This window comes from Lepidochelys kempii, chromosome 25 (genome assembly GCF_965140265.1).
Source record: "Lepidochelys kempii isolate rLepKem1 chromosome 25, rLepKem1.hap2, whole genome shotgun sequence".
NCBI lineage: Eukaryota > Metazoa > Chordata > Testudines > Cheloniidae > Lepidochelys > Lepidochelys kempii.
In genome coordinates this window covers 4,547,763-4,564,924 of record NC_133280.1, presented here as the reverse complement: position 1 = coordinate 4,564,924, position 17,162 = coordinate 4,547,763, and the positions used below count along the sequence as shown (strand labels likewise).

Here is a 17,162-nt window from a genome sequence, read left to right as displayed (position 1 = left end):
CAGAGAGCAGCTGACTCTGGCCAGGCAGCCCTGAGTCCACTGGCTAACTAGCCCTGGCCTGCCCTCCCAAGAGCTATGGCGAGTGTCTCACAGTTCTCAGGGGTGCCTGGGCTTGGGAGACACCTTGCTAGCCCCAGCAGGAAGGAGTCTTGCCTGGAGTAAGCGGGTGGGAGCTAACACTACCAGCCTTTCGGCCACTTGCCCTCTCCTTTCCTTGCAAATGCATCCACAAGGCCTTCTGGAGCATTCCCCTGTGATCCCCCTGACACTGGCTACTCATGGGTGTCCAGACCCTCTGCCTACAAAGGGAGCAGTTTGCCCAGTTTTCTAGGTCCCTGTAACCCCCCTGCTCCTTGTCATGAAACCAAAGGAGGTGTATCTAGGAAAGAGCAGAGGGACCCCTAGAAGCCAGAGAGCATGTTGGACACAAATGGATAACACACAAAGCAGGGCCTGCACTTGTGACCTGCTCCCTGTCCTACCTAACACAGTGGATGCCCGCCGCAAGCTCCTGCCACTGCAGAGCCGGTGTCACAGGAATCAACCGTCCACGAACCTTCTGCCGAACACGCCATCTCCTCAGCCTCTCCCCACACTGTGTCCTCCTGGTCCCAGGCAGGGCGACCCCCTGGCTGTTACACTGGTCCCAGTTTACCCCCAGCAGTTCTGATTGTTTGTGGCTGTTTGGGATGGGTTTCCAGTGACTGTTCTGGGATGGCACAATGGGGGAGAATTGAGCCATGCATTACAGCACTGGCTAACTGGGGAGGGTGGCTGCTTCTGCATCACTGTATCCTGTATCACTGCCGGGCGCTGCTTTTAACCTTAACCCATATGGGCGTAAATTCCAGTGTGGTTACGTTATTCCCACGCTGGGAGTATGACCAGCACTAGGGCGCCAGCTTTTGAGAGAGAGCTCACCCGTATGGATTTGGTGTCACAAGTTGTCCAGCCTGAGACGGGAGCCACTTGTCGAAAGCAGTGAACCCTTCTGCCGTGGCACTGACAGCCCAGTACAAGCAGTGGGCGCAGTGAAGCACGGGTCGAGTGGCTCCTTCTCTGCCTGCCAGTCTTGATCCTGGCTTTGGGCCCTGACAGGCTGGGCCCTGGCCTGACCAGGCCCCTCTGCCAGGGAGTCTGCATCTGCCCAGCCCCACAGGCCCATGCTGGCAGCTGGAGCTGAAGGGGCAAGTTGCCCTGCCAGCCCCATGGAGCCGCTGCCCCCTAGTGGACAGTGGAAGCCCCTCTACCCCTCTGAGGAGGCTAGATGGATGCTAAGTGCTTTAGAGACCCCAATACCCCCAGTCACGCGTCCCCTCAGCTCCCCTTCATCCCACTGTCCCCCAGGGTGCAGGACGAGTCAACGGCCCAGCCAGGATCAGACTTGGGTGCCTTAGCTCCCAGTGCCATCTGTAGGCAAAACCCTGCCTTCATGGGGACAGTGAAAGTCCTAGGGGACTGGCACTGCCCACTAGGCCTCGCTGCCCTGGCAACATTACTGAGATCAGCACAGAGCGAGCAGACCCAGAGGGGCCGTGTGAGGACTGTCAGCACAAGGGAGACAACGGGTGGGCAGGGGCCCCGAGGGGGCGTGTGGAAGGAGAGAGGGGCCAGATCTGGGAGCCAGGTCTCAGCTCTGGAAGGGGGCAGGGTCCTCGCGGGGCACACGGCCCTTCCCTTCTAGGGGGCCCACGCCAGACCCCAGAGAGCACCAGCCCAGGGTGGGGGGATTGGAGTCTGGAGCTGGATCTGCCTTTTCCAGCTCACACCCCTCTCTGGCTAAGGGGGCATGTACCATGGGCCCTACCTGCAGTGTCTGCTCTGCCAGCCCCAGCACCCACTCCAGCAGACCCACTGCCCACAGCACCCACTCCGCTGGCCCTTCTGCCCCCACTGTCCCCATCACCCACTTGGCCAGCCCCGATGCCTGCTCTGCCGGTCCCACTGGCTGAGCTGCCCCCCGTGCCTGCGCCAAGCTGCGCCTTAGAAGAACTTCTTCCGGCGATGGGGGGTGGTGCCAGGGGGGCTTCCATCCCGGGCAGGGTGCAGGGAGCTTGGCAGCCCTGCCCCGCCATGGCGATCTCCTCCTCTCGCCTCTCCTGCACCCCCATCGCCTTCCCCACAGCGGCCCCCCCGCCGGCCTCCAGCTGCTCCTCTGGCTTCGGCCCAAAGGCCCAGTCTAAACACAGAGACATAGAGATGAGAAGGGGTATCGCCCTCGCCCGCCCTGAAATAACGCCCGGGGCAGCCTAAGGGCCCGACCTGGAAATAGCCCGGGCGCTAGGTGGCTGGGCCCAGGGCAGGCGGGTGGCTGGGCCCAGGGCAGGCGGGCAGGGCCGCCCGGCCGAGTGCTGCAGACACAGGCAGGCAATAGCCTTGGCAGATCAGTAGGTGCAGATCAGTAGGTGCCCTGCCCTGGGTCCCGGGCAGCGGAGGCTGAGGGGTCACTGACACTTGTTCTCATGAAGGATCCCTGGGGCTTTTCCTAGCAGCGGGTCTGGTGACCGCAGTGTCCTGCCCAAATTCCCCCAACAGCCCAGACGGACCCCGCCTTTCTTCAGCCAGCCCGGGCAGCCTCGCTGTGCCCCACCACACACTGTCACTCCTCATTGCGCTGCAACACTAACAGCTGCTCTGTCCCACCCCAGAGGGGGCTGCACCGCATTGGCGCTGGGTGCTGTACGTTCAGAGCTGGGGCGTCAGCCAAGGGGAGACGGACTGGGAGCCAACCATGGTGGGTTGAGATCGGCTACTCCTGGCACCCACGCCTCACCCACGACTAGCCTGGCATTGGCACTGAGGCTACAAGCAAAGGGATCAGTGAATGCCAACCTCGTCCTCCAAGGTCCCCAATTCCCTGGGTGGAGGCTGCCTGGCAGCCACGAGATGAGAGCAGCATTCCGCCAGCGCTGATGCAGGGTACCTGGAGCAGCTGATCTCAAGCTGGGACATCCATGTCTCATTCCCCATCTCTGAGCCACCCGATCCATGCCCCAGGCCCACATCCCTGTCCACTGACTGCTCACACCCACCCGCCCCATGGGCTCTGCCCAGCACGTCCCGGGGACACTCACCAGCGAAGTCGTGCACCAGGTCCTTGATCAAGTGGCCCACGATGGCATAGGCGACGAGCCCCACAACCAGTGCTGCCATCAGCAGGTACAGAACGTAGCAGGACAGGCGGACGGCGTCCAGGGCTGGGGGCTTGTAGTCTGTGTACAGGGCCTCCTCCCGCTCTGGGGTGTCCCGCAGCAAGTGCCGCATCTCCAGCGTGCCATCAGCCGCGCCCCTGCCAGGAGCCAGGCTCCCGCTGCTGCCTGAAAAGGTCATGCCAGCCCCCGCCTGCCCTCTGAGTCTATGCAGCCCTCCTCGACGTCCCGCACTGCCCGATGCTGCCACCCCAGCTCCTGCTGGCTGGCCCCTGGGCCCAGTTCCAGAGGCAATGCCAGGCAGCGGCTTCACACTTGGTTCCCAGGCATTGCCGCCCGTGAGATCTTGCCAGGTGGAGACGAGCGTCCGTGAACAGCCTGTAGCAGACTCCCCGGCCCTGTCACTGGGCCTGGCGGGACTCACAGCTCTTGCGACGGGGCAGGCAGCCGAAGAGCCCCAGGGTGCAGCTGGAATGCAGCAGGCGCGACCCCTGCTAGGTCAGTGGTGACTCAGATTCGGAGGCCCCAGTATTGTGGAAGGAGGGGGTCCCATCTGTCCCCAGCACCCCAACTTCTGCTCAGCAAGCCCCACGCATGGAGGAAGAAGAAAGCTGGGAGGCACGAACTCCCCTCTCAGATGGGATCTGCAAGTTGTGCCCGGGCAGGGGGAGCCCAGGGGCCCCTCAGGCCTTTCTCTACCCCCAGTGGGGTCTGGGGGGACTGGACGGCCTGGGCTAAGTTCAGTGTGGCCATAAGAGGGAGGCAGTTGGGGGCGCTGTCAGGATTGCACCGACCCTTGCCTCCTAGGTGCCACGCGTGTCCCACCAGCCCCCAGCCCCCAGGCCACTCCTAGGATAAGGGGATGAGCTCCCCACAGTGGCTCCCAGCACCCGGCCGGGGGAGGAGGAGGAGGAGGCTGGACCCGGGGCCTCTGGCCAGGCTTTGCGTTGGATGCACTGAGAGCAGCTGGGCAGGATTGAGCCACGTCCCCAACCCCTTCGTCTGCATCTGGCTGTGCCAGGCTCAGAACCTCTGGAAATCTTACCCCCAGGAGTGGCCGAGATGCCGCAGGGCTCCCAAGTGCCAGGCACGTCGGCCCCTGCTGCTGCCCTATGGGATCTCACACAGCCGGTGATGAGCGCTTAGCGGCTGGGTTCGGCAGACTGGCCCTGGGCTAGCGGGTCAAAGCCAAGTGCCCACAGCTCTGGGGAGGGACGGCTCCCTCCAGGCGGAGCTAATCCCTCCCAGGCTGGAATCTCCTGGACAGATGGTGTGAGACCAGCAAGGGACGTCCCTGCACAGGGAACGTCTGTTCCTGGCATTGGGCTGGGGGGGCACAGGGGGCTCCTTTGAGAGGGTTGGGGAGGCAGCTCCGGGGCCAGCCCACCTGCCAAGCAAATGATACCAGTGAATCTGACTCCTTGGGTTTGGGGCCCTGGATCCAGCTGGTGTCCTGCTGTTGACAGGGACCCAACTGTGCCCCCCCCCCCAACGAGAGCAACTCAGTCAAAGGGCCTGGGGCTGTTCCCAGGGCAGTTGATACCGAGAGCTCTAACAGCTAAACCATCCGAGAGTCGTATCAGCCTCTGGCACTAATGCTCCCCGGGGGGCACGGCGGCCCCCGCTGGCAGGTCAGCTACTGACCCAGCTCAAGGGCTGCGCCGAACATTGCCAGCGAAGTGACGTTGCCAGCATGTGCTCTGTGTCGAAGCCCAAACCATCCGTGGAGACTTCTTGGTTTCCCAGATGTGGGTGACCCAGGTTCAAGTCCCCAGGCCTTCCCCAGCCAGGCAGGGACCCAGCCCCCAGGGCGAGAGAGGGTCAGAATCTCCCCTCGCCCCCCGAAGCCAGAATGCTCAGCTGCACAGTCTGGGTCGCAGAAACAGTTGAAGGGCTTCGGCCCCATCCCCCTGCGGAACAACACTACGGAGAACTGTCCCCTTCAGCCGGCTCCCGACCACCCCAGGATCCCCGGCCCTACCAGACACCGGCTCCACCCAGCCCATACCCAGCACAGCCCCAATACATGCCCCCCTCAATACCCAGCAACCCCCCTGGCCACAGCACTTTCCTTTGCCAGTTTCTTGCCCATCCGATGCCATTGGCATGGCTCTTCCAGCCCCCCCGCCCACCCAGTGCATTGGCCCCTGGCAGGACACACGCTTCCCCTCCCAGGAGCTGGGCAGGCTGCGGGTCTTTGCCCCACTCCCACCCGAGCAAAGTGCAGCAGCCGCATTAGAGGGTTTAGGAAATAAGAGGATTGAGGGAGAGTGACTCACAAAGGGCTTTTGCTGAGGAAAAAGCATCTGTGAACAAACCGGACACAGCTGCTGGCCTGGGAGCAGCCGGGAAAGAAGGAGGGGAAAGGCCAAAGCCACCCCAGCCACCAGGCCCTGCTGCCACACAAACCACCAGGCTCACGCCGGGGATCGCTCCAAGCATCCACGAGTGACCTGGCATCACAGCCCAGTGCCCCTCGGCCCTGAAAGCAGAGAGCCCTGGGGAGCTGCTGTCCTGGCCTGGTGCCCCCAGTCCAGGGGCGCTGATCATTGGAGAGGGTCAGAGAAGAGCCATGAGGATGATGGTTAGAAAACCTGCCACGTACCAAGAGACTCAGAGCACAACCCATTTAGCTTAATCCAGGGAGGGTTAAAGGGGGTCTTGCTGCCACTCCAAGTATCTACGCGCGGAACAGGTATTTAATGCTGGGCTCTTCCGTCTAGCAGAGAGGGGCTCACACAGCCCTGTGCCTGGAAGCCGAAGCCAGACACAGACACTAGAAAGATAGGTGGACGTTAAAGGTGCATGTAATTAACCATGGGGACGATTTCCCAAGGGGCAGGCTGCATTCTGTCACCAACCATTTTAAATCAGGACGGGCTGTTTTTCTACGAGCTCTGCGCTAGGAGGGATTCGGGGGCAGGTCTCTGGCCTGTGTCGCCCGGGTCAGAGCGGCTGGGCCCTGGGAATCCGTGAGTGCTGGTGTTTGGCAGGGGAGCTCAGACGCCAGAGACAGGCAGTCGAAGGGCCCAGGCAATGTGTCCAACCCACCCCACTGGAGCAAACTCATGGCCAAACCACGCCCAGCCCCATTCCCCGCTGCCTGCAGGCTGGGATGACAGCGTGAAAACTGCACCATGCCAATGGGCAGTGACCCACCCAGCTGTGCCCTGGGGCCAGTGACGTCACAAGGCACCAGGCAGCGGGGACCCAGGCTCGGCTGCATGAGTCCAAGCTATGGTGTTCAAGTGCAGGGCCCAGGGGGGTTAGGGCCCAGGGGCTTCCCCAGCACCCACCCCACTTACACCTTGGCAGCCAGTGCCCAGCCACTTCATTCCAGCAGTTCTCTGCCCTGTGCTGACCAGCGGTTTGCTCCAACACTCTCCCTCCTTGTGTCCCTCCCTCCAACTCCCACGGCAGTAACATCCCTTTGCCCCCTTGGTAAATCAAGGCAGGTACCCTCGCTGACGCTGATCAGCGCCCAGCACAGCAGAGCCTGGATCTCAGCTGGGGCTGCTAGGTGCTATCGTTATACCAGCTTGGTGCTGACTGGCACGGCTCCCGCCCTCAGGGTGAGCCCTTCTGTGCCAGGGCAGCGTTCACACCTTCCTTCCAAGAGCCACATGGCCCTTTGTGCCCAGGGGTGGAACAGCTTAGTGAACCTTGGCCGCATGGCTCCTGGCCAGGGGCTAAGGCCCAGTGGGTGAGACAATCTGAACCCTGGCAGCACGGCTGGTTGCAGGGGGCAAAGGCCCAGTGGGTGAGACAGCAGGAACACTGGCCGCAGGGCTGGTGGCAGGAGACTAAGGCCCAGAAGGTGAGACAGCGGAAAGCCCGGCTGCACGGCTGCTGGCAGGGGGGCAAAGGCCCAGCGGAGGAAGAGAGGCACCCTTGGTCCAGTGCTGAAAGGAGGCAGGCCAATGCCAGACTTCCCCCCATTCCATTTATTCCCCGCAAGCCCTTCCAAGCCCCAGTACAAGTGAATGGCTGTATCCAACAGGCCCCCACAGGCTCCATCTGCTGCAAGACGGCCCCATCCCCGCAGAGACTAGACCAGCTCTGCCTTCGGCATTGCACTCTGCACACGCCGAGGGACGGCAGTTCTAGAGGGCTCCCCACGGGATCACCTTGGGAACTCGCTGGCGCATTGCTGCAAAGCTCCCACCTCCAGCCCCTACATCCCCACCCTCCTACATGCCCACAGCGCTATAGGCTGGCTGCGACCCGCTCGGGGGAGACCCCATAGCAGTGCCTCCACAGGCCCCCGACTCCTCTGGCCACAGGCCAGGGCTCAGAGAAAGCAGCCGTGGCCAGGGTTTGTGTTGCCCTGGCAGGTCTGCTCCCTGGCTGGCACTGGAGGGGAGCTCTGGGGCAATGCAGCTTCCCTCTCTGCCGCCATTGCCCAGGCAGGAGGGAAATGGGAGGCCAGATTTCCAGAGCAGGCACCCAGCCTCACCGCACGGCAGCCACCCCCCGCACAGCACACGTCACTGTGAGTACAAAGCTGGGCCTGCAAAGGCCCGGGGGCAGGTTGAAAACCCAGGTGCTCTCCGGCTCTGTCTGAGCCGCGCCCGGGGGCGGACACTCAGCCAGCGGTGCTGGGGCCGGGCGGGCAGAGGCTCTGGCTGGCGTCTGGCAAGGCTGCAGCTGCGGCGAGCAGCGCGTCGCCTCCTGAAACGCCTGCCAACAGCCCAGCACACGAGGCCCCCAGCAGCAATGGAGCTGGAGCACAGGCCCAGCCATGGAGAAGGGAGTCTCTGCAGAACCAGCCCTGGCTGAGAGTCCCGCCCCAGGCCCAGTCTGTGCAGCTAAGTGACAGTCCCTTGTACCCACCCACCCCCCGTGACTTGAGAGACGAGCCCTGCTCTCCCTTCTGGCCCCACCCGACACACCCAGACCCTGGATCCCGGGCAGGCCAGAGAGCTGCTCTTTGAAACCTCTGCCCTGGGACCCCAGCACAGATCCTGACCCATCCCAGGGACTCAAAGAAACAAGCTGCGCTAGAGGCTTGCTGCCGGCCCATGCTGCTACCTCCCCAGGACACAGAGCACACAGGACTATGCGGATCTGGCTTCCCACCCACTCTGCCCTGGTGCAAGCAGTCGTGCAGGGCAGGGGTGAATCAGGCCCTGGCTCCCCTACCCTGGGGCTGCCTCCGGCAGCGACCCAGCTCCCCGCAGAGGCCGAGGCAGACTCCCGGCTCAGCCCGAGGCCTGCAGCTTGCTCAGCCCGTCGGCATACTGGAATTCAGGGCCGTTGGCGTAGTCGTACATGTCCAGGGCCACCTCGCAGCTCTCCCTCACCACCCGCTCCCCATCCTGGGCGAACGCCCGCAGCGTCTCCAGGCAGGACGCCTTGGCGATGGAGCCCAGCGCCTCCGCACACTCGTGCCGCACCATGGGGTTCTCCGCCATGCTCTCCAGTGCTGCCGTCAGCTGGGGCACGCAGGCCTCCTGCTGCATCTGGCCCAGGACGAAGCCAATCTCGTGGCGGAAGAGGGCGCTGCCGCACGCCAGGCCTGGGGAGAGACGGGTCGGAGGTGGTGACCCAAAGCACCCTGGGATGTTGGGCCCCACCTTCCGCATAGATCTGAAGGGAGAGACCCTCCCGCTGCGACTGCTCTTGGGGCGGCTGGGAGCGACTTGCTGGGGGTTCAGCCGCTCGGGGGCTAATAGTGGCAGGTGCAGCCTGGCCCCACGGCGAGTTCAAATCCAGCCTGGGGGAATGAGTGGGGGTCAGCCAGGGTCCGCCTGCACCCTCCCACCAGATGCTGTGTCGGCCATGGAGACTCAACGGCCCCGTAAGGGTCCCTCCAGGCAGGGCTGAGGGGATGCGCTTGCCCTGCTCCGTAGTGGTCTGCCAGACAGGCCTGGGCCCTCTGCGCTCAGCAGCACCCATCCAGCGGGAAGGCAGAGGACCCTAGGGGGGCAGGGAAAGTGACCCCAGGCAGTGAGCCCTGACGGACTTTGCAGTGGGGCTGGATTTCACTCCAGAAGGGTCCACACAGCTCTGCTCATCCCTAACTGGGTCAAGCCTGGGGTTCTCAGGCTCTGCGGGTGGGTCCCTCCCAAGGGGCTGGATCTGCAGAACCACCCACAGCGCTGAAGCCGGCCTTTGCTTGCTCACCCAGAGCCGGACGGGCTCACCGGCCCCCTCTGGTGGCAGCAGCGGGGGCAGCAGGACGCCCAGAGTGCAGCTGGAAACGCTCTGAACGTCTCCAATTGCACCAGCCAGCTCAGAGAACCCCCCCACCCCCCCGGGACAGGGGCAGGTTCAGGGGGGCTCCGCACTCAGCTTGGGGAGGGGGGGAGAAGAGGCACGCTCCCTAGAGCAATGGTTCTCAGTAAGGAGCGCCCCAACACGGGAAGGGCAGGGGGTCCCCCCACAGACACTGGGAGCCCCTGCTCTTGCCTGCCCCAGGGAATTCTTATGCCCATCAGAAGGGGAGGAGCACGAGCGACTGGCCCCCTTTCAGGGAGCCGAGATGCCACAGTTTGGTGGCGATTCCTGGCGAGGGGGCAGGGAGTTGGCCCTGCCAAGGGCACTAGGGCGGGGGCTCTGTCGTCGGCTCCCCCGCCCCGCGTCTCTGGATTCCAGCGGCACAGGGCGAGTCTTGGCCGCAGACCGTTGCCATGGAGGATCCTGGATTCGGACACGGCCCCCGGGGGGTTCCTCGGGGAGTGGGCGACTCACGCTGTGGGCTCACCCGCCCGCCCAGCAGGCACGGAACAGGACAAAGGCTCCAGTGGAGCTAAGTCCCGGGGGTAAGTGGATTACAAAACATGGGGGGGAAACAGGGGGCCACGTCTGCTCTTCCCATCCCTGGCCCAGGCTTGGGGGGCGGGGGGTTGCTGCTGAGCCCATGCCCTGTGCCCGGGGAAAGTGAGGCACTCCCTAGGGTGACCCCTGGTGGAGGGTGCTGGGAATAGCAGGGATACAACCCAGCTGGGGAGCCCAGCTGCTCATGTGGGGATGGGTCCCGGGGACAGCACAGCAGTGGGGCCCCCGACTGGGGATCTCTGGACTCAGTATGGACCAGGGGAGAGGGCGAGGAGAAGCCACAGCATCGGCAATCCGGGGCTCTCTCACCGTCAGCCAGAGCCAGCGCCGCGGCCTCGCCCCCCACGTTCCTCAGGGCGAACATGGCGCGGTACCGATCGAACAGCGGGCGCGACTCATCCAGCAGGGTCTCCCGGAGCTTGGCGACGTCCTTCTCCTCATCAGGGGGAGCCGGGTCCACAGACAGGTAGGGGCCGGCGCCGGGTGCTTCCTTGTTCTTCTGCAGCCATTCGAGCCTCTTGACTGCCAGCTGGCAGGTCTCGGCTACCTGCAGCAGAATGGGACAGACACACCTTCATTGGGATCCCCTGTGGAGAGCAGTCCCACCAGCCAGGCAGTAGCGTCTAGTGGTCAGAGCATGGGACTGGCAGTCCCAGCTCCTGGCTCCAACCCCAGCTCTGCTACCGACACACTGGGACACCACCGACAAGTCACATCCTCCTCTGCGACTCAGTTTGCCCATTGGCACAACAGGGCTCGTCCCCAGCTCTGTCAAGCCTCACCCAAAAGGAGTGATGGAGCGGCCAATGGTCAGACATGCAGCTCTGACGTTCCACTTCCACGGGGTCCGGCTGTCCAGTGAGGTTTACAAAGGCAGGAACTGCTTCTGTGTAGGGTGACTGGGCCTTCTGGGGTACAAATAACCCCCTTACTGGAGCCAGTTCAGTTCCTGGTCAGCAGGAATCCCAATGGCAGCAGACGTGCCAAGTATCAAATGGGGCTACACAGACAGGGCCCCTCCCAGGCAGGGGGAGGATGGGGGAAAGCGGCACTGCCAGCAGGACTAGGGCTGTTATCTGCATGAGAAAAAATGCACAGACAAGAGGCATGTGCACCCATCAGCATAACAACCCCCAACAACTGCCCCACTGATTGCCACCTGGGGACCCCTGCATCAGTGCCAGCGTTACAGCAGATCAGGCTCCCGCTAGGCCAGGCGCTGACCAGACAAACAGGAAGAGAGTCTCTGCTCTGAAGAGCTCAGCCTCAACAGACCAACATGGGAGGGGAAACTGAGGCACGGAGCAGGGAAGGGATTTACCCAGGGTCACTCAGCAGGTGAGTGGCAGGGCTGGGAATAGAGCCCAGATCTCTGCAGTCCCAGTGTGGAGCTCTGCCCACTGGCCCAGGCTGCTGGGCGGTATGATCAGTGCTGACGGCTGCCCTTGGCAGGTGAATGCAGAGAAAGCTTTACCTCGATCACTGGGTCTTCTGAATAACATCTCAGAACATCCAGAACCTGGGGGTTCCCAATCGCTCCCAAAGCTTCCCCTGGAACACAGAGCGGAGGAGGAGACGAAGCCAGCCAGTGGGTGGCCGGGGTTCTGCGGCGCTCGCAGAGACAAGTTATCGCACTGCTGTCCCTATTACCGAGGCCTTGCCCCTCCCCCGGGGTTGGAGGCGGGGTGGGGGGGAACGGGGGGACAGCCCTGCCATAAGCCTGGCTGTGGCGCTTCTAAAGAGCGGCAGCCGAGCTACGAAAAGGGAGAGGGAAACGCAGCACGGGCACCAGGGTAGAGACGAGTTGGCATTTTGCGGGGACAGGAAGCAGCTTCGGCCTGGCGTTGAGGAGATGTCTGCAACGTCACACCCCAGTGAGTTTAGCATCGACCCCTGGAGCGTGGATTCACGGTACATGCATCACCATGTGGGGTCTGCCCCAGCAGCCCTGAGCTCCATCGGGGGGCTGTGCAGGGGAGTTGGGAGCCGCCTTGCTCCTCACATCGCCAGCCACTGGGGGGAGCCAGCAATGTGGAGTGGAGCATTGGCTCTCCCCCTAAGGTGCCAGCCAGCCCAGAGCTGGAAATAAGACACACCTGGAAAGGGTTGGCACATGTTCTTGCCCCACCAGGAACACGCTGTGACTCACAGCCACAATTCCATCCATCCCTGCCCTGCCTGGCTACGTCAGCCCCCGTTTCGGACTGGACTGGCAAGGGCCTCTGTGCCCATGGAACCAGGACAGAGTCCCACTCACGCCCTGAGCTCTCGTACCTGCTTCATGGCGCACCATGGGCTCCTGGCTGGTGTCCTGCAGTACCCGGACCAGGCAGGGGATGGCATGCTCATCCTGCATCTGCCCCAGGCAGTACGCCAGCTCGTGTTTCAGAAGGGCAGACTCATCCCCGAAAGCCCGGCTGATCCAGTCAATGGCGGCACGGCCGCCCACATTGCGCAGGGTGAAGAGGGCTCGGAAACGAGCCTTCAGGGGCTGCATCGTGTCCACCAGTGTCCGGCCGATGGCCTCCACTTCCTCCTCGGTCACCATGGTGCCTGGGTGGAGAGTCTCGGGGGTCTCCAGCTAGAGGCAGTTTCTCTTAATCTACAGCCAGCAGCTCCCACAAACCAGGCACTGCAAGAACCTAGGCACGAGAAAGAGGGGTCAGGTCTCCAATACTCTGGGGTAGATCAAACTCCACAGTCACGTTTTAACGCATTCACTAACAGAATTGAAAACTCTGGTGTGGACAGGACACAACCGCTCTGTGCTAGTCATGTTTAACCCTAGTTTGTGCCCGGGGGCCTCTCGGTAGCATCCGCTCTGCCATTTACAATCCCGCTAGTTAACATGTGTTCAAGCCCAACCTCAAATTCAAGAGTAGACCTAGGGCATTTGGAGACACCTGACAGCAGGTGCCAGTCTGGGAGCAAAGGTAGAAAGCACAGGTGTAAACCTGCAGCAGGTATAAATGCGAGGTAGCTGGGGTCTTCAGCTCCGCATGGGAGATTCACGGTTTGGTTCATGGGGAGGCATGCAGGGAAATCAGAAGGAGAACTTATTATTGTGGGGGAGGGATAGCTCAGTGTCGTGAGCATTGGCCGGCTAAACCCAGGGAGGTGAGTTCAATCCTTGAGGGGGCTGTTTATGGATCTGGGGCAAAAATTGGGGATGGGTCCTGCTTTGAGCAGGGGGTTGGACTAGATGACCTCCTGCAGCCCCTTCCAACCCTGAGATTCTAGGATTCCACGATACCCAGTTCGGGTGGGAGAGATTTTTTTCATATTCAGGCAGAGCGGCACACAGTACCCAGCACTGCTCCAGCCACGACCACAAGGGCTAAGGATTATACGGACTGTTGGGCCTTGTCTTCCCTACCAATGATGCATTTTTAAAAACCTGGCCTCTGCCGGCGACAGGGGGCCAGAATTTCCAAAGAACTCAGGGCCAGCTATTCTAGTGCTGCCTGTCCGTCTCTGGAGGCCGCATTCGGCTCCCAGTGAGGCCCCCAGCAGGTGGAGTGCCCTTTAGCCTGGCCGTGAGTGTCGACACCAGACTTTACAGCCCTGCTAGTGAGTGCGTTAAACAAGACCGAAAAGGGAAGCGGGCATATAGCCATTAGTGCTGGCCTGGGCCAAGCTGACAGAGGGCCCGCTGGCAGGCTCTGCTGCGCGTGGGAAGCCCCTGGAGAGGAAAGGTGCTCTCTGTATCTGTGAATGACGTCTTGCCCCCCTTCGGCACCTTTCAGCCAAGCATCTCAAAGCGCTTTACAACCGCTCAGCCTCGCGCCCGCCTTATTAGTGCCCTCCCCAGAAGAAAGAGCTGAGCTAGGGAGCTGATGCCTTTACTCCAGGGGTCACTGGCTCGATCCAAGAAGGATGTGGATAAATTGGAGAGAGTCCAGCGAAGGGCAACAAAAATGATTAGGGGACTGGAACACATGAGTTATGAGGAGAGGCTGAGGGAGCTGGGATTGTTTAGCCTGCAGAAGAGAAGAATGAGGGGGGATTTGATAGCTGCTTTCAACTACCTGAAAGGGGGTTCCAAAGAGGATGGCTCTAGACTGTTCTCAGTGGTGGCAGATGACAGAACGAGGAGTAATGGTCTCAAGTTGCAGTGGGGGAGGTTTAGATTGGATATTAGGAAAAACTTTTTCAGTAAGAGGGTGGTGAAACACTGGAATGCGTTACCTAGGGAGGTGGTAGAATCTCCTTCCTTAGAGGTTTTTAAGGTCAGGCTTGACAAAGCCCTGGCTGGGATGATTTAGTTGGGGATCGGTCCTGCTCTGAGCAGGGGGTTGGACTAGATGACCTCCTGAGGTCCCTTCCCACCCTGATATTCTAGGATTAATCCCCTGGCTGCTGTCACAGTGAATCAGAGAATCTCAGGGCTGGAGGGGACCTCAGCAGGTCACTGAGCCCAACCCCCTGCTCAACGCAGGGCCGACCCCCAATTTTTGCCCCCGATCCCTAAATGGCCCCCTCAAGGGTGGAGCTCACAACCCTGCGTTTAGCTCACCCCACCGAGCGATCCCTGCCCCCGCTCTGGGACTCAGTCAGCAGCCGCAGCCAGAGGAGAGGCCCCCCCGTGCGCACCACCCCTCGTCAGCAAACAGCCCTGGGCTTCTCGCCCCTGCTCCCGCCCCGGGGGGCGAGGGGGCTGCGGGACGGAGGCGCAGTGCCCCAGGGCTCGGCCCCTTACTGCCCCCTGCGGGAGCCGGGGAGCGCCCACGCAGCACCGCCCGCCGGGGGACGGGACACTGGGGTGCGGCCACGTGCCGGGTCCAGGCAGGAACCGGGTTTGCCCCCCCGGCGCTCCCAGCAGGGCCGGGGACCAGCTCACGCACCCCGGCCGCGCGGAGCTGGGGGCGCGGAGACCGGGCTGCGGGGTAGGCGCTGCGGGACGCTCAGCCTGGCCCTGTCGCTCACCGGTCCCGGCGGCCCCACGGCCCGGCCCGGCCCCCCGGAGCGAAACGCGCCGCCGGGCTCCCGGGGCCAGGCGGGGGCTGGGGGCGCAGCCGGGGCGCGCCGGGCCCGACCCCGCACTCACCCGCTCGGTGGATCGTACCACTCCCGACCCGTGGGGGGAGCCGCCTCTTCCCGGGCGGATCGTACCACTCCCGACCCGTGCCGTGGGGAGCCGCCTCCTCCCGGCCGGATCGCACCACTCCCGACCCGTGCCGGGGGGAGCCACCTCCTCCCGGCCGGATCGTACCACTCCCGTGCCGGGGGGAGCCGCCTCCTCCCGCCCGGATCGCACCACTCCCGACTCGTGCCGGGGGGAGCCGCCTCCACCCAGACGGATCGTACCACTGCCGACCCGTGCGGGGGGGAGCCGCCTCCTCCCGGCCGGATCGTACCACTCCCGACCCGTGCCGGGGGGAGCCGCCTCCTCCCGGCCGGATCGTACCACTCCCGACCCGTGCCGGGGGGAGCCGCCTCCTCCCGGCCGGATCGCACCACTCCCGACCCGTGCCGGGGGGAGCCGCCTCCACCCAGGCGGATCGTACCACTCCCGACCCGTGCCGGGGGGAGCCGCCTCTCCCCCAGCAGCGCCACGGGCGGCGCTTTGCAGGGGGCAGCTCATCTCCCCGCCGCTAGCTGGGGGGCGGCAGCCGGGCCCGCACCCCCCCCCCCCGGCTGCAGTGGAGGAGCCGGGCGGCCGCACGTGGCCTGTGTGCGGGGCAGGCTCCAGTCTGCCCGGACCGTGAGCCTGGCCGGGACCGGGGGGTCCTGGCCCCAGCCCCCCAGCTTTGGTCTCGCGAGCAGCTGGGATCCCCACTCGCAGTGACTGGCCCTGGGCTGCCACCCGCGGGCTGGGGGGTGCCGATCCCAGGACTCCAGGAGCTGGGGGTTTCCGAGGGGCCCCCAATGTCCTGGGCAAGTCACTGGAGCTGGCAACGCCGAAGGCGGAAATTCTGCTTTAAACGTACACGGAAAACAACGTGGGTCCCCCTGCGAGCTGCAGAGGGGTCGCTCTTATTATGGGGGGAGCTGTCACTCCATCCCTTCCCAACCCCCCCTTAGCCCTGCTCCTGCACCCGTCTCCTTCAGTCTCCCTCTCTGCCCCCCATATCCCCCCGCACCCTGACATTCCCGGCTGCCCCCCCATATCCCCCCGCACCCTGACATTCCTGGCTGCCCCCCCATATCCCCCCGCACCCTGACATTCCCGGCTGCTCCCCCATGTCACCCCGCACCCTGACATTCCCGGCTGACCCCCATATCACCCCGCACCCTGACATTCCCTGCTGCTCCCCCATGTCACCCCGCACCCTGACATTCCCTGCTGACCCCCATATCCCCCCGCACCCTGACATTCCCGGCTGCTCCCCCATGTCACCCCGCACCCTGACATTCCCGGCTGACCCCCATATCCCCCCGCACCCTGACATTCCCGGCTGCCCCCCCATATCCCCCCGCACCCTGACATTCCCGGCTGCTCCCCCATGTCACCCCGCACCCTGACATTCCCTGCTGACCCCCATATCCCCCGCACCCTGACATTCCCTGCTGTCCCCCCATATCCCCCGCACCCTGACATTCCCTGCTGACCCCCATATTCTCGGACCCTGCTATTCCCTGCTGACCCCAGCAGTCACCTGTCACCCCCGCTCCCCCTTTCCTCTCTTCATTTTCCTGCCCAGCTCCCTAACCATGGAGGGCAGAGGATGGCCATTTTCTCTAAGGGCAGCCTGGCTTCTGTCCCATTGGAAATGATGGAAGTTCCCTGCAATTGCCACAGGGACATGGCAGCCACCTTAACTGAGTGCAGGCTGTGGCTTTGGGCCTACTGAAAGTACAGGGAACGGGCCATTTAGACTAAATGCATAATTCATGGAGTTTGATGGAGGAAATCGGGATCATGAGAAACTTCAAATATTCCGACCCTCACAGTGATATTGCAGGAGCTGGTAGCTCTGAGCTTGTCGGGGCGATTTCTGTGCCCTCGGCACGTCTGTAAACTGTTGGCCAAACCTATGGTCAGTAGAAATATGTCCTGATTTGTCATCTGTAATCCCAATAGAAACAGTTTTATTGCAAACAAATAACCAGTAAGAATTAGCCTGCGAGCTCGGTGAGGCAGGACTTCTCTGTTACTCTGTCTGTACAGCACTCAGCACAATCAGTCCCTGATCTGAGCTCTACTGGATCAAGGCCAAAGTTAGACTCCACGTAGCATACTCCCTGTGCACACTGCCAGCAGCCCTACCCCCAGACTTGGCCCCTAGCCGT

The 17,162-nt window shown here is 62.9% G+C and overlaps 1 protein-coding gene across 3 annotated transcripts; it reads right to left on the bottom strand.

Moving 5' to 3' along the window:
* Positions 1–5,326: 5,326 nt before the first annotated feature.
* DOHH (deoxyhypusine hydroxylase) lies at positions 5,327–15,145 on the bottom strand. 3 transcript variants are annotated; one of them, XM_073324349.1, is made up of 5 exons: positions 14,977–15,145; positions 12,204–12,571; positions 11,404–11,480; positions 10,239–10,476; positions 5,327–8,667 (listed from the first exon to the last, which is right to left on the bottom strand). In XM_073324349.1, the coding sequence occupies exons 2-5, from the start codon at positions 12,475–12,477 to the stop codon at positions 8,351–8,353; spliced, it is 906 nt and encodes a 301-aa protein (XP_073180450.1). In that variant the 5' UTR covers positions 12,478–12,571; positions 14,977–15,145; the 3' UTR covers positions 5,327–8,350. The 3 variants fall into 3 exon arrangements, with proteins under 3 accessions (XP_073180450.1, XP_073180451.1, XP_073180452.1); XM_073324350.1 differs by lacking the exon at positions 14,977–15,145 and adding an exon at positions 14,856–14,961; XM_073324351.1 differs by lacking the exon at positions 14,977–15,145 and adding an exon at positions 14,774–14,794.
* Between the last annotated feature and the right edge of the window lie 2,017 nt (positions 15,146–17,162).